General features: G+C 44.3%; 1 protein-coding gene across 2 annotated transcripts in view; it reads left to right on the plus strand.

Moving 5' to 3' along the window:
- Positions 1-16,034, plus strand: part of LOC112260055 (endothelial PAS domain-containing protein 1) — an 87,858-nt gene extending 71,824 nt beyond the window's left edge. For both annotated transcript variants that reach the window (XM_024434856.2, XM_024434863.2), the window contains exons 8-16: positions 4,366-4,513; positions 5,542-5,750; positions 6,450-6,667; positions 9,412-9,525; positions 9,674-10,152; positions 10,449-10,545; positions 14,248-14,338; positions 14,475-14,642; positions 15,302-16,034. In XM_024434856.2, the coding sequence (XP_024290624.1) occupies positions 4,366-4,513; positions 5,542-5,750; positions 6,450-6,667; positions 9,412-9,525; positions 9,674-10,152; positions 10,449-10,545; positions 14,248-14,338; positions 14,475-14,642; positions 15,302-15,453 (1,676 nt within the window). In that variant the 3' untranslated portion in view covers positions 15,454-16,034. The remainder of the gene's footprint in view (positions 1-4,365; positions 4,514-5,541; positions 5,751-6,449; positions 6,668-9,411; positions 9,526-9,673; positions 10,153-10,448; positions 10,546-14,247; positions 14,339-14,474; positions 14,643-15,301) is intronic.
- Positions 16,035-22,342: the final 6,308 nt, after the last annotated feature.

Below are 22,342 nucleotides of genomic sequence, written 5' to 3' on the forward strand. Positions count from 1 at the left end.
TTGAGGAACACCGAAATTTATAATTGATTTGTCAGAGGACAAACCATTCACAGAGACAAACTGATATCTTTCCGACAGATAAGATCTGAACCAGGCCAGAACTTGTCCGTGTAGACCAATTTGGGTTTCCAATCTCTCCAAAAGAATGTGGTGATCGATGGTATCAAAGTCTAGGAGGTCAAGGTCTAGGAGCACGAGGACAGATGCAGAGCCTCGGTCCGATGCCATTAAAATGTCATTTACCACCTTTACAAGTGCCGTCTCAGTGCTATGATGTGGTCTAAAACCAGACTGAAGCATTTCGTATACATTGTTTGTCTTCAGGAAGGCAGTAAGTTGCTGCGCAACAGCCTTTTCTAAAATTTTTGAGAGGAATGGAAGATTCGATATAGGCCGATAGTTTTTTATATTTTCTGGATCAAGGTTTGGCTTTTTCAAGAGAGGCTTTATTACTGCCACTTTTAGTGAGTTTGGTACACATCCGGTGGATAGAGAGCCGTTTATTATGTTCAACATAGGAGGGCCAAGCACAGGAAGCAGCTCTTTCAGTAGTTTAGTTGGAATAGGGTCCAGTATGCAGCTTGAAGGTTTAGAGGCCATGATTATTTTCATCATTGTGTCAAGAGATATATTACTAAAACACTTGAGCATCTCTCTTGATCCTAGGTCCTGGGAGAGTTGTGCAGACTCAGGACAACTGAGCTTTGAAGGAATACGCAGATTTAAAGAGGAGTCCGTAATTTGCTTTCTAATAATCATAATCTTTTCCTCAAAGAAGTTCATGAATTTATCACTGCTAAAGTGAAAGTCATCCTCTCTTGGGGAATGCTGCTTTTTAGTTAGCTTTGCGACAGTATCAAAAAGGGATTTCGGATTGTTCTTATTTTCCTCAATTAAGTTAGAAAAATAGGATGATTGAGCAGCAGTAAAGGCTCTTCGGTACTGCACGGTACTGTCTTTCCAAGCTAGTCGGAAGACTTCCAGTTTGGTGTGGCGCCATTTCCTTTCCAATTTTCTGGAAGCTTGCTTCAGAGCTCGGGTATTTTCTGTGTACCAGGGAGCTAGTTTCTTATGAGAAATGTCTTTAGTTTTTAGGGGTGTAACTGCATCTAGGGTATTGCGCAAGGTTAAATTGAGTTCCTCAGTTAGGTGGTTAACTGATTTTTGTCCTCTGGCATCCTTGGGTAGACTGAGGGAATCTGGAAGGACATCAAGGAATCTTTGTGTAGTCTGTGAATTTATAGCACGACTTTTGATGTTCCTTGGTTGGGGTCTGAGCAGATTATTTGTTGCAATTGCAAACGTAATAAAATGGTGGTCCGATAGTCCAGGATTATGAGGAAAAACATTAAGATCCACAACATTTATTCCATGGGACAAAACTAGGTCCAGCGTATGACTGACAGTGAGTGGGTCCATAGACATGTTGGACAAAACCCACTGAGTCGATGATGGCTCCGAAAGCCTTTTGGAGTGGGTCTGTGGACTTTTCCATGTGAATATTAAAGTCACCAAAAATTAGAATATTATCTGCTATGACTACAAGGTCCGATAGGAATTCAGGGAACTCAGTGAGGAACGCTGTATATGGCCCAGGAGGCCTGTAAACAGTAGCTATAAAAAGTGATTGAGTAGGCTGCATAGATTTCATGACTAGAAGCTCAAAAGACGAAAACGTCATTTTTTTTTGTAAATTGAAATTTGCTATCGTAAATGTTAGCAACACCTCCGCCTTTGCGGGATGCACGGGGGATATGGTCACTAGTGTAGCCAGGAGGTGAGGCCTCATTTAACACAGTAAATTCATCAGGCTTAAGCCATGTTTCAGTCAGGCCAATCACATCAAGATTCATACACTTGTAGTTTATGTTTGTGCTACTGTAGCAGGCCCTAGTCAAACACCTGCAGTTTATGTTTGTAGTTTCCATCCTGTTACCTTGATTTCCTTTCTGTCCACCTCTTGCTACCTCTGGCACCGTTCTCCTTCTCTGTTTCGTGTATGGTTATTGCTTTTACCAGCCCAGACATGAAACAATCCATGTTGACATCCACCAGCTTCTGTAACACAAAGAACACCACAGGCAATGTTCAGCTCCCCTCACACATCATACCCTCACACACATCAGCCCCCAACTCCCCTCACACATCATACCTTCACATCAGCCCCCAACTCCACCTCACACATCATACCCTCACATCACATCAGCCCCCAACTCCCCTCACACATCATACCTTCACATCAGCCCCCAACTCCCTCACACACAATACCCTCATATCACATCAGCCCCCAACTCCCCTCACACACAATACCCTCACATCCCATCAGTCCCCAGCCCCCATCACACATCATACCCTCACATCACATCAGCCCCCAACTCCCCTCACAGATCATACCCTCACATCACATCAGCCCACAACTCTCCTCACACAATACCCTCACACCCCATCAGTCCCCAGCCCCCTCACACATCCTACCATCACATCACCCCCATCCCCCTTCACACACAATAACTTCACATCACATCAGCCCCCAGATCCCCCCAGACACCATACCCTAACATCACATCAGCCCCCAGTCCCCTCACACACAATACCTTCACACTATCCCCCAGACCCCGTCACACACAATACCCTCACATCACATCAGCCCCCATCCCCCTCACACACAGTACCCTCACATCAGCCCCCAACCCCCCTCACACACTATACCCTCACATCACATCTAAACCCCACCAGGCCACTCTGTCAGCCAAATGACATTTCAGATGTGAGTTCTGAATATAATTCAAAACAGGACTTATTTAATTATCATGGCTCTGTGGACCTGGGCCGGTATTAAGATGTCTTCAATCCCATTAGGGCTGACCTGTGACTGGGGAGATAAGAGGAGTGCAGGGCATCTGTAGTGACAGGGGACCAGGTGTCCCACATTGCCCCTGTAATGAGGCACTCCGGTGAGATGGCTTCTGTCCCACAGTGACATTTACACATCATTAAAGCCTCTCTCTGTAATAGGGGAAGTGTAGGTCTGGATTGTGTGTGTGTGTGTGTGTGTGTGTGTGTGTGTGTGTGTGTGTGTGTGCATACTAGCAGCTCGACTCCTTTGTGAGTCTAGTACTCCTTTCCTCTCAACCCATCAACTGAGCTCCAGGCTCCTTGTCGCAGTCTATGTAAATGACATCAATCATTCAGTGGTGTGGTTAGCCCAGGCAGACTGAATGCACTGAGCAGGTGGGATCTCTATGTGGCGAACTGAAGTCTCTACGGCAACATGACTGGCCTGGAGCAGCCCTGGTCTGTGTTTACTCACTCTTATCCAGCCCTAAGACCCAGGCCTGCTCCTTTCACAAGCCAGCCTTGGGATGACCCTACTACCCTAGGCCTGCTCCTTTCACAAGCCAGCCCTGGGATGACCCTACTACCCAGGCCTGCTCCTTTCACAAGCCAGCCTTGGGATGACCCTACTACCCCAGGCCTGCTCCTTTCACAAGCCAACCCTGGGATGACCCTACTACCCCAGGCCTGCTCCTGTCACAAGCCAGCCCTGGGATGAACCCTACGACCCCGGGCCTGTTCCTCTAGCAAACCAGCCCTGGGATGACCCCTATGACCTTGGGCCTGCTCCTCAATAAGCCAGCCCTGGGACCCCTACTACCCCTGGCCTGCTCCTTTTACAAGCCAGCCCTGGACTTGAGCCAACTCCTCTTCTTCTCTACCCTGATACAGTACTTCTATCTCTCATTCTCTCCTCACCCCTAAAACTTTCTCCTCTTCACCCTCTATCTTAGTCTTACCCTGACCTGAACCTCTCTCCTCTTCACCCTCTATCTTAGTCTTACCCTGACCTGAACCTCTCTCCTCTTCACCCTCTATCTTAGTCTTACCCTGACCTGAACCTCTCTCCTCTTCACCCTCTCTTAGTCTTACCCTGACCTGAACCTCTCTGCTTTTCACCCTCTATCTTAGTCTTACCCTGACCTGAACCTCTCTGCTCTTCACCCTCTATCTTAGTCTTACCCTGACCTGAACCTCTCTGCTCTTCACCCTCTATCTTAGTCTTACCCTGACCTGAACCTCTCTGCTCTTCACTCTGCTGCTAGCTCTCTGAGTTCCTCTTCTGTTCACCTCCATCCTGCTTGAATTATACTTTCTCTCTCGCTCTCTCTCTCTCTCTCTCTCTCTCTCGATCTATCTATCTATCTATTTTGGTTAAATCAGTCATTTTTCCCCTGAACAAGGCAGTTAACCCACTGTTCCCCGGTAGGCTGTCATTGGAAATAAGAATGTGTTCTTAACTGACTTGCTTAGTTAAATAAAGTTTAAATTAAAGTACTTTAAAAAATCTCTCTCTCCATCTTTGTACAGTGTGCAGTAAAGGCCAGGCAATGAGTGGACAGTATCGTATGCTGGCCAAACATGGAGGCTACGTGTGGGTGGAGACCCAGGGCACAGTCATCTACAACAGCCGGAATTCCCAGCCGCAGTGCATTGTCTGTGTCAACTATGTCCTCAGGTAGGGTCACCGGTCTCAGGTCAAGGGTCAGGGGTCAAGGGATGGGGGTCAGAGGTTGAGATGGTGAGGTTTGGGTGGGGAGACAGTGGGGGACATACCCTGATTAACCCTACTCCAGGATGTCAAGGACAAGGTTTAACCTGTGTCCAGGAAACTGGCCCATCGTGTCCAACATTGGGGGGGAGGAAGTTATTTTTTGAAGGCTGATATTTCAAATGTATTGCAGTAGTACAGTAGCTTAATCTGTTAGTAAATCAAATTACATTTATTTATAAAGCCCTTCTTACATCAGCTGATATCTCAAAGTGCTGTATAGAAACCCAGCCTAAAACCCCAAACAGCAAGCAATGCAGGTGTTTAGAAGCACGGTTGCTAGGAAAAACTCCCTAGAAAGGCCAAAACCTAGGAAGAGAGGAACCAGGCTATGAGTGGTGGCCAGTCCTCTTCTGGCTGTGCCGGGTGGAGATTATAACAGAACATGGCAATATGTTAAAATGTTCATAGATGACCAGCAGGGTCAAATAATATAATCACAGTGGTTGTCGAGGGTGCAACAGGTTAGCACTTCAGGAGTAAATGTCAGTTGGCTTTTCATAGCCGATCATTCAGAGTATCTCTACCGCTCCTGCTGTCTCTAGAGAGTTGAAAACAGCAGGTCTAGGACAGGTAGCACGTCCGGTGAACAGGTCAGGGTTCCATAGCCGCAGGCAGAACAGTTGAAACTGGAGCAGCAGCACGGCTAGGTGGACTGGGGACAGCAAGGAGTCATCAAGCCAGGTAGTCCTGAGGCATGGTCCTAGGGCTCAGGTCTTCCGAGAGAAATAGAGAAAGAATTAGAGAGAGCATACTTAAATTCACACAAGACACCGGATAGGACATGAGAAATACTCCAGATATAACAGACTGATCCTAGCCCCCCGACACATAAACTACTGCAGCATAAATACTGGAGGCTGAGACAGGAGGGGTCGTAGTAGGTAACATAACACATCCCTGAGGTATCCCTCTGTCTCTCTGTGGGTTTTCAGTGACGTGGAGAACAAGTCCATGATCTTCTCCATGGACCAGACTGAGTCCCTGTTCAAGCCACACAACATGAACAGCTTCTTCAGCCAGAGTGGTGCTGCGGTGGCCACGGAACCCATGGAGATCCTGTTCACCAAACTGAAAGAGGACCCAGAGGACCTTGCTCAACTGGCCCCCACACCTGGAGACGCCATCATCACCCTCGACTTTGGTCAGAATCCCCCCCAATATCTCCCATTCTACTTTAGATCTCTCCTTAACTATACCCCGTATCATCCCATTACTATCCATCTCACCAAAGCCATGCACTTAAACCTGCACCATCTCTAACGCCGCCACAAGGCTCCAATTGATGGTGCATAGAGCCTGATAACTGTGCAACAAACTCTGACTTGATGTGGTTGAAATTGAGGTGGGAGAGGGAGCAAGCCTACTACAGCTGTATTAGATGGGACTTAGAAAAATGGCAACAATTAGCAATAAAAAAAAATTCTAGGACATTGACCATATTGGTTTTGGGAAGCCCAATTGAATCTGAGTTTGGGCATATAAAGTTTATATGTGAAAACTATTTCTAAGATGCGTACTTTTAGATTTTCTGAACTCACTTCCTTGTTTAAATCACTTGCGCTGCTCGCGATTTGGAGTCCACAATGTAGGGTAGGTTCTTAGGGTTATGCTAGATGGTGATGGACTGAGAGATTACCCAATTAAAACCAGCGGTTGGTTCGTCATCTACTGCCATAGACTTCCATTCAAGTCCCGTTCTGAGGCGCTGTGAAACAAGACAGTTTGACAGAGAGAGAGCTGGCTTGTGAACAAGATTACACCATCTGTAGTCTAAGATAATACTATAACTTCTTTGAAAACAGGAATGCTAACCGTTTACTGTTTATATGGTTGTCTACAGGAAGGCCACCATTTGAGGAGCCTCATCCTCCTTTATACCCCAAGATGTCTCCCATGCCCCCCCCGGCCCCCCAGGGCAGGGATAGTGATCCCCACAAACCCTGCCCATCAGGAGACATGTCCAAACAAATGGCTGCCACTTTCTCAGTACCCCAGAACCCTACACCGGGCAGCGCCACCCCCAGCACTGCCCCCCCTAGCCTGAGCAGTTATTCCACGGTATGTAGCTACTACTGCCCCTGGTGTCCTCCTAGAACTCTCCTAGAACTCTTTTAGAACTCTTCAAGAACTTTACTTGAACTCTTCTAGAAATCTCCTTGAACTATCCTTGAACTCTCCTTGAACTATCCTTGAACTCTGCTTGAACTCTTCCATAACTCTCCTATCATCTATTGTCTTGTTCACCACATCTTCTACCACAAGCCTGTGTTACTAGCTTTTCTTCCCCTTTTATGTAGTGTGTGTGTGTGCCTGCGTAGCCTACGTGTGTGTGATCCTGCATGTGTGTCACGATGTGTATACTTGTTTGTGTGCGCGCGTGTGTTTGTGTGTGTGTTTTTATTATTTAGATAAAGATCAAGCAAAGCAGTACGACAGAAACAACAACACAGAGTTACACATGGAATAAACAAGCATACAGTCAATTACACCATAGAGAAAAAAAAGTCTATATACAGTGTGTGCAAATAGTGTGAGGTGGTAAGGCAATAAATAGGCCATAGTAGCAAAGTAATTACAATTTAGCAGATTAACACTGGAGTGATAGATGAGCAGATGATGGTGTGTAAGTAGTGATACTGGTGTGCAAAACAGCAGCAAAGTAAATAAAAAACAATATGGGGATGAGGAAGGTAGATTGGGTGGGCTATTTACAGATGGACTATGTACAGCTGCAGCGATCGTTTAGCTGCTCATATAGCCGATGGTTAAAGTTAGTGAGGGAAATGTCTCCAGCTTCTGCGATTTTTGCAATTCATTCTAGTCACTGGCAGCAGAGAACTGGAAGGAAAGGCGGCCAAGGGACGTCTTGACTTTGGGGATGACCAGTGAGATATACTTGCTGGAGCGCATGCTACGGGTGGGTGTTGTTATCGTGACCAATGAGCTGAGATAAGGCGGAGCTTTACCTAGCATAGCCTTATAGATGACGTGGAGCCAGTGGGTATGGCGACGAATATGTAGCAAGGGCCAGCCGACTAGAGCATACAGGTCGCAGTGGTGGGTGGTATAAATCCTGTCTAGGATGGGCCGTTCCGCTAATGGAACCCCACCTCAACATTCCGCTGAAAAAGGAAGCGCGCGAAATTCTAAAATATTTTTTTGAAATATGTAACTTTCACACATTAACAAGTCCAATACAGCAAATGAAAGATAAACATCTTGTTAATCTACCCATGGTGCCCGATTTCAAAAATAATTTACAGCGAAAGCACCACATATGATTATGTTAGGTCATAGTCAAGTCACAAAAACACACATAGCCATTTTCCAGCGAAAGAGAGGAGTCACAAAAAGCAGAAATATAGATAGAATTAATCACTAACCTTTGATGATCTTCATCAGATGACACTCATATGACATCATGTTACACAATACATGTATGTTTTGTTCGATAATGTGCATATTTATACCAGTATACGGAATAGTGTTGTCTGCGTAGGGTGGATCAGGGAATCACCAGCAGCAAGAGAGACATCGTTGATATATACAGAGAAAAGAACCCTCTGGCACCCCCATAGAGTCTGGCAGACGTCTGGACAACAGGCCCTCCGATTTGACACACTGAACTCTGTCTGCGCAGTAGTTGGTGAACCAGGCGAGGCAGTCATTTGAGAAACCAATGCTATTGAGTCTGCCGATAAGAATACGGTGATTGACAGAGTCGAATGCCTTGGCCAGGTCTATGAAGACGGCTGCACAGTACTGTCTTTTATCGATGGCGGTTATGATATCGTTTAGTACCTTGAGCGTGGCTGAGGTGCACCCATGACCAGCTCGGAAACCGGATTTCCCAACGGAGAAGGTACGGTGGGATTCGAAATGGCCAGTGATCTGTTTATTTACTTGGCTTTCGAAGACTTTAGAAAGGCAGGGCAGGATAGATATAGGTCTGTAACAGTTTGGGTCTACAGTGTCACCCCCTTTGAAGAGGGGATGACTGCGGCAGCTTTTCAATCTTTAGGGATCTCGGACGATACGAGAGAGAGGTTGAACAGACTGGTAATAGGGGTTGCAACAATGGCGACGGATAGTTTTAGAAAGAGAGGGTCCAGATTGTCTAGCCCAGCTGATTTGTATCTGTCCAGGTTTTGCAGCTCTTTCAGAACATCTGCGATCTGGATTTGGGTGAAGGAGAAGCCGGGGAGGCTCAGGCAAGTAACTGCGGGGGGTGCAGAGCTGTTGGCCGGGGTTGGGGTAGCCAGGAGGAAAGCATGGCCAGCCATAGAGAAAAGCTTATTGAAATTTTTGATTATCATGGATTTATCGGTGGTGACCGTGTTGCCTAGCCTCAGTGCAGTGGGCAGCTGGGAGGAGGTGCTCTTGTTCTCCATGGACTTTACAGTGTCCCAAAACTTGTTTGTGTGTGTCACAGGAGGTTGGTGGCACCTTAATTGGGGAGGACAGTCTCGTGGTAATGGCTGGAGCGGAATGAGTGGATGGCATCAAGTACATCAAACACATGGTTTGATACCATTCCATTCACTCCGTTCCAGCCATTATTATTAGCCATCCTCCCCACGGCAGCCTCCACTGGTGTGTGTGTTATGGAGTGGGCATGGATCCCAGGTGCTTGCAACAGGGTGCAGAGTGTTGTGAGAATAGAGGGGTGGATGGTTGGAATAAGCACTGGTCACTTAGTTACTTAGGCCTCAAGGAAGCTTTTGTCCTGTCATCTTTCTCTCTCTCAATCTCTCTCCCTCTCTCTGTCTCTCTCTCTCCCTCTCTCCTCTCTGTGGGTACAGCCCAGCAGCCCAGGGGATTACTACAATGAGAGAGAGAGTGACTTGAAGGTAGAGCTGACTGAGAAGCTCTTTGCTCTCGACACAGAGGGGCCCAAGAGCCCTGGGAGCACCCAGGTCAGTCTTACTGGCACTTCACAGACCCATTACTGAATCAGTGTGGATGAGGAAGGTTGACATTATACTAGATTGACATTTATTTCACACAATTGGTCATGGTTGCTTTCTTGGGGTTGTGTGATGTAATGTGATGTGACCCTCTCAGTCGGCCCTGAGTGATCTGGACCTGGAGACCCTGGCACCCTACATCCCCATGGACGGAGAGGACTTCCAGCTCCATCCCATCATTCCTGAGGAGGTACCTGGAGGCCCAGAGGGGGCCACCGGCCCACTGGGCCACCTCACCACACAGAATAGCTTCAGAAACATCGCCAGCCTCTTCCAAAATCTGAGATCCCCACAGTCTGACCACTACCACCCCGCCAAGTGTGCCCCAGGAGACAAGAGAGGCCCCAACCACAGCCAAATGAGCCCCATGGACTCCAGGCCTACTCTGCTATACACAGGCCCCATACAGATCCCCCCCTACCACGCCCCAGCCAGCACACCTCTGTCCTCCATGGGTGGACATCAGAACCTGCAGTGGCCCCCAGATCCTCCGTTAAACTCTCTACTACAGGTGAACTCCATGGGCAGAAGCCACTCATGTCAGAACATGCCAGTCAACATGATGCACAAGCAGAGGTACTATAGAGGGCCTTCAGTGTGTCTGTCCTACTGATTCAGTGTGTCTGTCCTACTGATTCAGTGTGTCTGTCCTACTGATTCAGTGTGTCTGCCCTACTGATTCTGTGTGTCTGTCCTACTGATTCTGTGGGTCTGTCCTACTGATTCTGTGTGTCTGTCCTACTGATTCTGTGTGTCTATCCTACTGATTCTATGTATCTGTCCTCCCGGTTTATATTCAGTTGTGTTCTTGTACTGATGTTTGTGAGAGCTAGAGTAGTGTAGAGCGATGGTAAGTAAATGCTCTTTTGCAGGTCAATGGAGAACTTTGTCCAGGCCTACAGAGACATGAGTCCCACCAGAATCTCCATAGCCAACAACGTCAAGCGCTCCTTCACACAAATGGCAGTGGTACGTTTACCCTCTCACTGCTTTATGACCATTGTTTATGATGTGTGTATCCAGGTTGAGGTCACTGTTAAATATTCCACTAGAGTTATATTAGATGCTGAAACTGCAGACTGGTTTTGTCTAAGATCAAATCAATTCAAATTTATTATAAAGCTGATCAGCTGATGTCACAAAGTGCTGTACAGAAACCCAGTCAAAAACCCCAAACAGCAAGCAATGCAGGTGTAGAAGCACGGTGGCAAGAAAAAACTCCCTAGAAAGGACAGAACCTAGGAAGAACCCTAGGTTCCCTAGGTAGGAACCAGGCTATGAGTGGTGGCCAGTCCTCTTCTGGCTGTGCCGGGTGGAGATTATAACAGAACATGGCCAAGATGTTAAAATGTTCATAGATGACCAGCAGGGTCAATTAATAATAATCACAGTGGTTGTTGAGGGTGCAACTATCAGTTGGCTTTTCATAGCCGATCATTCAGAGTATCTCTACTGCTCCTGCTGTCTCTAGAGAGTTGAAAACAGCAGGACTTGGACAGGTAGCACGTCCGGTGAACAGGTCAGGGTTTCATAGCCAAGGGCAGAACAGTTGAAAATGGAGCCGCAGCATGGCCCGGTGGACTGGGGACAGCAAGGAGTCATCAAGCCAGGTAGTCCTGAGGCATGGTCCTAGTGCTCATGACCTCAGAGAGAGAGAGAAAGAGAGAAATAAATAAATAAATAAATAAAGAGAGAATTAGAGAGAGCATACTTAAATTCACACAGGACACCAGATATGACAGGAGAAATACTCCAGGTATAACAGACTGATGCTAGATCCCCGACACATAAACTCCTGCAGCATAAATACTGGAGGCTGAGACAGGAGGGGTTGGAAGACACTGTGGCCCCGTCCGACAATACCCCCAGACAGGGCCAAACAGGAAGGATATATCCCCACCCACTTTTCCGATGCACAGCCCCCACACCACTAGAGGGATATCTCCGACCACCAACTTACCATCCTGAGACGAGGCCGAGTATAGCCCACAAAGATCTCCGCCACGGCACAACCCAAAGGGGGGCGCCAACCCAGATAGGAAGATCACGTCAGTAACTCAACCTACTCAAGTGACGCACGCATGGAAGAGCACCAGCAAGCCAGTGACTCAGCCCCTGTAAGGGATAGAGGCAGAGAATCGCAGTGGAGAGAAGGGAACCGGCCAGGCAGAGACAGAAAGGGCGGGTCGTTGCTCCAGTGCCTTTCCTTTCACCTTCACACTCCTGGGCCATATTACACTCAATCATAGGACCTACTGAAGAGATGAGTCTTCAGTAAAGACTTAAAGGTTGAGACCGAGTCTGCGTGAGACCGAAACCTTGAAATCAGCCCTTGCCTTAACAGGAAGCCAGTGTAGAGAGGCTAGCACTGGAGTAATATGATCAAATTTTGGGGTTCTAGTCAAGATTCTAGCAGCCATATTTAGCACTAACTGAAGTTTATTTGGTGCTTTATCCAGGTTGCCGGAAAGTAGAGCATTGCAGTAGTCCAACGTAGAAGCGACAAAAGCATAGACTCATTTTTCGGCATAATTTTTGGTCAGAAAGTTTCAGATTTTTGCAATGTTACGTAGGTGCGAAAAAGCTGTCCTTGAAACAGTCTTGATATGTTCGTCAAAAGAGATCAGGGTCCAGAGTAACGCTGAGGTCCTTCACAGTTTTATTTGAGACGACTGTACGACCATCAAGATTAATTGTCAGATTCAACAGAAAATCTCTCTGTTTCTTGGGACCTAGAACAAGCATCTCTGTTTTGTCTGAGTTTAAAAGTAGAACATTTGCAGCTATCCACTTTCTTATGTCTGAAACACAGGCTTCCAGGGAGGGCAATTTGGGGGTTTCACCATGTTTCGCCCAATTTTTCAGTTTTTGATTTGTTAAAAAAGTTTGAAATATCCAATAAATGTCGTTCCACTTCATGATTGTGTCCCACTTGTTGTTGATTCTTCACAAAAAAATACAGTTTTATATCTTTATGTTTGAAGCCTGAAATGTGGCAAAAGTTCGCAAAGTTCAAGGGGGCCGAATACTTTCGCAAGGCACTGTATAGTACTAAAACACTAGAGTGTATCCCTTGATCCTAGGTCCTGGCAGAGTTGTGCAGACTCAGGACAACTGAGCTTTGGAGGAATAGGCACGTTTAAAGAGGAGTCCATAATTTGCTTTCTAATGATCATGATCTTTTCCTCAAAGAAGTTTATTATTTATCACTGCTGAAGTGGTAGCCATCCTCTCTTGGGGAATGCTGTTTTTTAGTTAGCTTTGGGACAGTATCAAAAATACATTTAGGATTTTTCTGATTTTCCTCAATTAAGTTGGAAAAATAGGATGATCGAGCAGCAGTGAGGGCTCTTCGATACTGCACGGTAATGTCTTTCCAAACTAGTCGGAAGACTTCCAGTTTGGTGTAAAGCCATTTCCGTTCCAATTTTCTGGAAGCTTGCTTCAGAGCTCGGGTATTTTCTGTGTACCAGGGAGCTAGTAGGGAGCTAGTTTCTTATGACAAATGCTTTTTGTTTTTAGCATCTAGGCTATTGCGCAAGGTTAAATTGAGTTTCTCAGTTAGGTGGTTAACTGATTTTTGTACTCCTTGGGTAGGCGGAGGGATTCTGGAAGGGCATCTAGGAATCTTTGTGTTGTCCGAAAATGTATAGCATAACTTTGGATGATCCTTGGTTGGAGTCTGAGCAGATTATTTGTTGCGATTGCAAATGTAATAAAATGGTGGTCCAACAGTCCAGGATTATGAGGAAAACATTAAGATCCACAACATTTATTCCACGGGACAAAACTAGGTCCAGGGTATGACTGTGGCAGTGAGTAGGTCTGGAGACATGGTGAACAAAACCCGCTGAGTCGATGATGGCTCCGAAAGCCTTTTGGAGTGGGTCTGTGGACTTTTCCATGTGAAAATTAAAGTCACCAAAAATTTGAATATTATCTGCCATGACTACAAGGTCCGATAGGAATTCAGAGAACTCAGTGAGAAACGCTTTATATGGCCGAGGAGGCCTGTAAACAGTAGCTATAGAAAGTGATTGAATAGTCTGCATAGATATCATGACTAGAAGCTCAAAAGACGAAATTGAAATTTGCTATAATAAATGTTAGCAACACCTCTGCCTTTGCGGGATGAGCATGGGGATATGGTTACTAGTGTAACCAGGAGGTGAGGCCTCATTTAACACAGTAAATTAATCAGGCTTAAGCTATGTTTCAGTCAGACCAATCACATCAAGATTATGATCAGTGATTTGTTCATTGACTATAACTGCCTTGGAAGTGAGGGATCTAACACATTGAGTAGCCCTATTTTGAGATGTGAGGTATCACAATCTCTTTCAATAATGGCAGAAATGGAGGAGGTCTTTATTCCAGTGAGATTGCTAAGGCGAACACCGCCATGTTTAGTTTTGCCCAACCTAGACCGAGGCACAGATACGGTCTCAAAGGGAATAGCTGAGCTGACTACACTGACTGTGCTAGTGGCAAACTCCACTATCCTGGCCTGCACCTTATCTCATTGTGGAGCTAGGGGAGTTAGAGCCCTGTTTATCTTCGTAGATATGATGAGAGCACACCTCCAGCTAGGATGGAGTCCGTCACTCCTCAATAGGCCAGACTTGGTTGTTGATTGTAATGTGTGTCTGTGTTTGTATTTGTGTTTGTCAGGGTGACTCCACCCTCAGTACTCCTTCAAAGATGACGAGGAATGAAAGCTATGCCATCATGGACAGATCTCTCAGCACCAGCTCACTGGAAGGTACTGTATGATGGCCCACATGGGACATGCAGTGCACAAACAAAAATACCAAATATCGCTAAAAGTACAAGAACAGAAGAGAAAATAGAGCGATATTGAACTCATTTTAATCTCTCTCTTCCTATTTCTTTTACAGTTAAAGGTATGTGCATGCCTGGGGGTGTTGACAAGTGTCTCATTCCCCTTCAGCGGCACAGGAAGTCTCGGTATCCAGGATGTGTAAATGGTACATCCAGAAAATCCTTCCCCAAACAGTGTTGCAACTACAAAGAATACCGTATGCTGCCCTCCTCCAAAACAGAGGGTAAGTTTAGCTTGTTCATTTCAGTTGTTATGTTACTCCCATGTGTCGTATGTCGTTAAAAAAAGATTGACTGATTAAACCAATAACAACCAGTTGGACAGGCTGTGACCAGGCAAGGAAAATGCATTCATGATAACTTGGCGATTTTGGAAATAAATAATAATAATAAAACATGTAGAAATCTATTTTTAGACAGGCACGCAATTGATTTGGACAAATTATATCCTTTGTTTTGTAATCACAGTCCTTTTCCATGACTTGGTGCCAGTCAATGAACTGTCCTCCTCAGATGATGGTTGATTGGTGGTTGGCCCAAAGCCATTTCCTCCCTACTTACGTACTGACTCCATGTTTTGTTGAGTGTGTAGGGGTTGACTTTTTGTGCAAAGTTACATACGTACAAATATCATACCCCCTCAAAACGTATAACCTCCCCTGTTATTGTAATGGTGAGAGGTTAGCATGTGTTGGGGGTATGATATTTGTGTGTCTAACTTTCACACTCATCATTATTCACAATTAATTCAGGATTATGCGTAATTATGGTAGCATCCACATTAATGTGTTTAGAAACATATTCAATAACTATTTACAATAACAGTGACTCCAAAATGACTTACCTACTCCCTAATGATGGACTGACTTTGTTGTGTGTGTAGGGGTTGCCAGTCGGCTGTTGGGCCCATCCATTGAGACCTATTGTCTGCCAGAGCTCACCCGCTACGACTGTGAGGTCAACGTCCCTCTCCAGGGCAACCTACACCTGCTGCAGGGCAGTGACCTGCTGAGAGCCCTGGACCAGGCCACCTAGACCCAGCCCTATACCCCTTACTCCCCTACCCTAACCTGGACCAGGCCACCTAGACCCAGCCCTACACCCCCTACTCCCCTGCCCTGAACCAGACCACCTAGACGCAGCCCTACACCCCCTACTCCCCTACCCTACCCTGGATCAGGCTACCTAGAACCAGCACTACACCACCTACTCCACTACCCTACCCTGGACCAGGCTACCTAGACCCAGCCCTACACCCCCTAACCCCCTACCTTCCCTTGGACGTGGCTACCTAGACCCAGACCTATACCCCCTCCCCAACTTTCCCCTCCCCTACCCTACCTAGATATATCCATCTTCAACCCCACCCTTACCCATTCAATAGCCTTAGCCAATACAATCTACAACCCTGACTGAGGCCTCAGCCAAGCCCCCACCCCAACCCCCACCCCTGCCCCAAAGACCTAGCACATTCAAGATACAGTTTAAGACGGACGTTTACATACAATTAGGTTGGTCATTAAAACTCGTTTTTCAACCACTACACAAATTTCTTGTTAACAAACTATAGTTTTGGCAAGTCGGTTAGGACATCTACTTTGTACATGACGCAAGTCATTTTTCCAACAAATTGTTTACAGTCACATTATTTAACTTATAATTCACTTTATCACAATTCCAGTGGGTCAGAAGTTTATATACACTAAGTTGACTGTGCCTTTAAACATCTTGGAAAATTCCAGAAAATGATGTCATGGCTTTAGAAGCTTCTGTTAGGCTAAATGACATCATTTGAGTCAATTGGAGGTGTACGTGTGGATGTATTTCAACGCCTACCTTCAAACTCAGTGCCTCTTCGCTTGACATCATGGGAAAATCTAAAGAAATCAGCCAAGACCTCAGAAAAAAGACCTCCACAAGTCTGGTTCATCCTTGGGAGCAATTTCCAAGCGCCTGAAGGTACCACGTTCATCTATACAAACAATAGTACGCAAGTATAAACACCATGGGACCACGCAGCCATCATACCACTCAGGAAGGAGATTCTGTCTTCTAGAGATGAACATACTTTGGTGCGAAAAGTGCAAATCAATCCCAGAACAACAGCAAAGACCCTGTGAAGATGCTGGAGGAAACAGGTACAAAAGTGTCTATATCCACAGTAAAACGAGTCCTATATTGACATAACCTGAAAGGCCGCTAAGCAAGGAAGAAGCCACTGCTCCAAAACCGCCATAAAAAAGCCAGACTACGGTTTGCAACTGCACATGGGGACAAAGATTGTACTTTTTGGAGAAATGTACTCTGGTCTGATGAAACAAAAATAAAACTGTTTGGCCATAATGGCCATAATGACCATCGTTATGTTTGGAGGAAAAAGGGGGACGCTTGCAAGCCAAAGAACCTCCTCCCAACCGTGAAGCACGGAGGTGGCAGCATCATGTTGTGGGGGTGAGTTGCTGCAGGAGGGACTGGTTCACTTCAAAAAATAGATGGCATCATGAGGGAGGGAAAGTATGTGGATATATTGAAGCAACATCTCAAGACATCAGTCAGGAAGTTAAAGCTTGGTCACAAATGGGTCTTCCAATGGACAATGGCCCCAAGCATACTTACAAACTTGTGGCAAAATGGCTTAAGGACAACAAAGTCAAGGTATTGGAGTGGCCATCACAAAGCCCTGACCTCAATCCTATAGCAAATGTGTGGGTAGAACTGAAAAAGCGTGTGCGAGCAAGGATGCCTACAATCCTGACTCAGTTACACCAGCTCTGTCAGGAGGAATGGGCTAAAATTCACCCAACTTATTGTGGGAAGCCTGTGGAAGGCTACCCGAAACGTTTGACCCAAGAAAAAACAGTTTAAAAGCAAAACTACCAAACACTTATTGAGTGTATATAAACTTCAGACCCACTGGGAATGTGATGAAAGAAATAAAAGCTTAAATAAATAATTCTCTCTACTATTATTCTGACATTTCACATTGGTGATCCTAATTAACCTAAGACAGGGAATTAAATGTCAGGAATTGTGAAAAACTGAGTTTAAATGTATTTGGCGAAGATGTATGTAAACTTCCGACTTCAACTGTAGTACTACTCCTCTACACCTTACCCCACCCGACCATACCAAGCCCCATAAGAACCTGTTCCATCGGCTAATCCTCCTTGTCATCCATCCACCCTACTGCCTCTATGTATCATTAGAAAAACATGTGTTTTCTATTTTGTCAACTTTATCATCATAAATTATATACCACAGGAGGCTGGGGAGGGGAGGATGGGTCATAATAATGGCTGGATTGCAACTCATGTAATGGTATTAAAACAAATAGAAACCATGTGTTTGATGTGTCTGATAATTCCATTCCAGCCATTACCCACCATTCTCCCCAATTAAGGTGCCACCAGCCTCCTGTGGGAGGAGGCATTTTTAGTTCTGAGTCTATTTCTGTTTCATTGATCTCAAGGTCTATGTTGTCCCCCCAGTTGTGTGATCTGTAGCAGGGGGATGTCATACTTTTCCTCTTTCACAATCTCTCCCCCTCTGTCTCTCTGTCCGTCCGTCTGTCCGTCTGTCCGTCCATCCATTTGGCGCTGTTAGAGACAAATTACCAAACACAACCGTCTAAAATCTGGATGGTACATTATCTACTGTAAGCATGATATCTGGGGTTTTCCTTCCTTTTCCCTTACCGTCTACCTTCCTTCAATCCCATTGACCTAGTCTGTCTCTCATTGCCTTTGACTGGTGTCTGTTTGCACGTTTTTCACTGGATAGTTACAGTGCTTGTCAGGCCATGAAGTTGATTGGTCAAATCAGAGCATACCTTTACATTGAGAGAATAGTCCTACTTTTGGTGCCTTTGTTATGGCATTAGAGGTCATATCAGGATCAGGGAGACTTTGGCCTTGATCACAAGAGGCTGGTGAGAGGAGGACAGTGCATAATAATGACTGGAATGAAGTGATTGGAATGGTCAATACCATTCCATTCCATCCATTACTATGAGTCCATCCTCCCCAATTAAGGTGCTACTAGACGCCTGTGGTCTAGATTCAATCATATCAAACGTTAACTGGCTATAGCTGACACCCGCATAAATCACCCGCAGATTTTATTGGTCACATAAACATATTTAGCAGATGTTATTGTGGGTGTATCAAAATACCTGTGTTCCTAGCTCCAACATTGCAGTAGTATCTAACAATTCACAATAATACACACAAATAGAAAAGTAAAAGAATGGAATTAAGAAATATATAAATATTAGGACGAGCAATGTCAACAGTAGAATTGAATACCATATATACATATGAAATGAGTAAAGCAGTATTTAAACATTATTCAAGTAGCCAGTGATTCCATGTCTATGTATATAGTGCAGCAGCCTGTAAGGTGCAGGGATGAGTAACCGGGTGGTAGCTGATGCTTTGGTGGTGTCGGAGGGTTAACTGCGTTGGAGCTGTCAAAACAGAGTGGCTGCTGGTCATTGTCAGGAAGACCCACCCGTTAGATGTTCAGAAGAAGAAAGTGTATTATATATAGAAATAATGATGCTGAAATCATGAGGGTTTCTAGCATCCTAATGGTGTAGATTACATCTCACATTCCAGTGTTAGAACTTGTAAACAAAGCTGCAAGGGATTTCTCTTAATGTGACTCCATACAGCCAATGGCAACGTCCTCTTGAGGTATAATGCCAGGAGCCGCTTGTGGATTTGATAGCTCTAATACAGTTCCACCTCCAACACCACCAGTACAACTGCTATGAGGGTGTCGGCTAGCACAGATCTGATAGAATTTAGCCCTTAGTTTAAGAGATGAGGCTATCGACAATTCAGACAGTTTTTCTGGATTCCTTCTCTTTCTTCCTGTCTCTTTCTCTTTTTTGAAGGTATTTGTTTTTGTGTGCTAACCCCTTTAAAATTTGACTTTAGCTTTGTACACACATATACAGTACATTTAAAGACATAAGCTCGAAAGTTTCTACTATAATGTCAAGATAGTGTTTTAGTGTCTTGGTACTTTGTCTTATCTACCCGGTAGATACAGATTGTATTCCTGTGTTTTAGATGTTACTCCATAGTGCTGGTGTCTTTTTTCTGTACAAGTATAATGAATTACATGGCAGGCCAGTAGTGATCTGTTATTGCGCTTTAAAGAAAAAAGAAAATTGAGAGAAAAAAATATGAAAGATACACAGTATCCGTCAAAAGTTTGGACTCCCCTACTCATTCAAGGGTTTCAAAATTATTTTCTACATTGTAGAATAACATGAAGCAGGTTGAGAGAATGCCAAGAGTGTGCAAAGCTCTCATCAAGGCAAAGGACGGCTACAAGAATTTAAAATCTATTTAGATTTGCTTAACACTTTTTTGGTTATTACATGATTCCATATGTGTTTCAGTTTTAATTTTTACTTGAATGAGTAGGTGTGTCCAAACTTTTGACAGGTACTGTATAATTTTGAATATTGTAAACAAATGAAATTGACACAGTAATCTCTTTCAACAGTATCTAAAAAGGTGCTGATGCTCTATGTATAGATATAAAGTAATCTCTTTCAACAGTATCTAAAAAGGTGCTGATGCTCTATGTATAGATATAAAGTAATCTCTTTCAACAGTATCTAAAAAGGTGATGGTGCTTTATAGATATAACCATCTAGCATTTGTAGAGGAATCTTTATATGTTTATTGGATCCACTTTTATTAACACTGTATTTTGTTGTTGTTTATTTTTCTTGCTGACATTGTCTTTAAAGGTGATTTATAGCTCCAACAGGATTGGCATAGTGACACATTTGTTGTTGTTTTAGCTCTGTAATCCAGCACTTTGGATTTGATATATTATATAATATAATGAGGTCAAAGTACAGACTGTCAGCTTCAATTTGAGGGTATTTTTATCCATATTGGGTGAACCGTTTAGGAATTACAGCACTAGTTGTGCAAAGTTACAGACGCACAAATATCATACCCCCTCAAAAATGATAACCTCCCCTTTTATTTTAATGTGAGAGGTTAGCATGTCTTGGAGGTATGATATATGTGCATCTGGAACTTTTCCACTCATCATTATTCACAATGAATTCAGGACTATTCATAATCATGGTAGCATCCACATTAATGTAGAAGTGTTTAGAAACAGATTTTATAATTATTTACAATGTGACCAAAATGACACAGTACATTATTTAGCATTAACTTCTATTGCGCACAAAATACTCTGAAACTCAACCAAAATAAACAGCAAATGCATCCAACAAGTTTGTAGAGTCACAAGCTTGATTTAATCAATGCGTGCTAGGAATATGGGACCAAATATTTAACTTTTGACTGCTTTAATACTGCCCTACCAAGCAAAAAGGTAGGAACTGAGAAAAATGGCTTTTATTTATTTACCTTGGTTTACTTTGTGCAGTTACTGCTAACATGACCCCCAAAACCCAATACAATAGAGGCAGGATACTTGTCCACATGATTAAGCATGTATTTAATGTAGCAAAAATGACATTAACTCTTTGCTTGGTAGGGCACCATACACATAAGTGAATTTGCCCCAAAACCTTTGGTCAAATAAAATGGGGGGACTATGTACAAAAAGTGCTGTAATTCCTAAACGGTTCACCCGATATGGATGAAATACCCTCAAATTAAGCTGACAGTCTGCACTTTAACATCATAGTCATTGTATTATTTTAAAATCCAAAGTCCTGGAGTACAGAGATAAAATAACAACAACAAATGCACTGTCCCAATACTTTGAGCTCACTGTAATTTGCCTTAACATTGCCTTAAGGTTGTCTCAATGTTGACTCAGCCCAGTGTTATGCCCTTCAAATGCACAGATTGTCTCTGTAAACATAGACGTCCAATAAAACCCACACTATACAAATCCTGATGTTTAGCTTGGCGAGCCCTAGCTTAAGATCCGGTATGTTGACTATGTGTAATTATGTTGAGTATATGTCATTAGTCCAGTGTAGACCTCCCCTAGTTGTGATAACGAGAGATGTTTTGAGGAGACAATTCTAGAAGGATAAAGAATCTGATTCACTACGTCGACCTACAGATGTGGTCAAATATATTGGCACCCTTGTACTTTACAATGGACTGCAATGGAGCAGAATGTTGAATGGCTATTTTTACCCTGTAGGCACCTGCAACTTAAATAAATTACACAGTAATGGAGAATCATTGCCTCCAACCAAATTATACTGAACAAAAATATAAACGTCAAGTGAAAGATTTTACTGAGTTACAGTTCATATAGGAAATCAGTCAATTGAACTAAATTAATTAGGCCCTAATCTATTTATTTCACATGACTGGGAATATACATATGCATATGTTGCTCACAGATACCATAAAAAAAAGTTGGGCATAGATCAGAAAACCAGTCAGTATCTTGCCTCATGCAGCGTGACACACTTCCTTTTCAAAGTTGAATCAGGCTGTTGGTTGTGGCCTGTGGAATGTTGTCCCACTCCTCTTCAGTGGCTGTGTGAAGTTGTTGGATATTGGAGGGAACTGGAACACGCTGTCGTACACGTCAATCCAGAGCATCCCAAACATGCTCAATAGGTGACATGTCTGGTGACTATGCAGGCCATGGAAGAACGGGGACATTTTCAGCTTCCAGGAATTGTGTACAGATCCTTGTGAAATGGGGCTGTGCATTATCATGCTGAAACAAGAGGTGATGGCAGTGGATGAATGGCACGACCATCGTTCTCAGGATTTCATGTGGGTTTGGGTAGTTCAATAATAAGAGGCTGTAATGTGGTGCAGAGGGTGTTAATCAGTGAGGGTGATATGTCTGTCCTACATTGGTCCAACATCATTTCATTGAAATGAGGTGGAAACAATGTTGATTCAACCAGTGTGCCCCCAGTGTGTGAGAACTTTAACGACCAACC

This window comes from Oncorhynchus tshawytscha, linkage group LG01, assembly GCF_018296145.1.
Source record: "Oncorhynchus tshawytscha isolate Ot180627B linkage group LG01, Otsh_v2.0, whole genome shotgun sequence".
In the NCBI taxonomy this organism is placed as follows: Eukaryota; Metazoa; Chordata; class Actinopteri; order Salmoniformes; family Salmonidae; genus Oncorhynchus; species Oncorhynchus tshawytscha.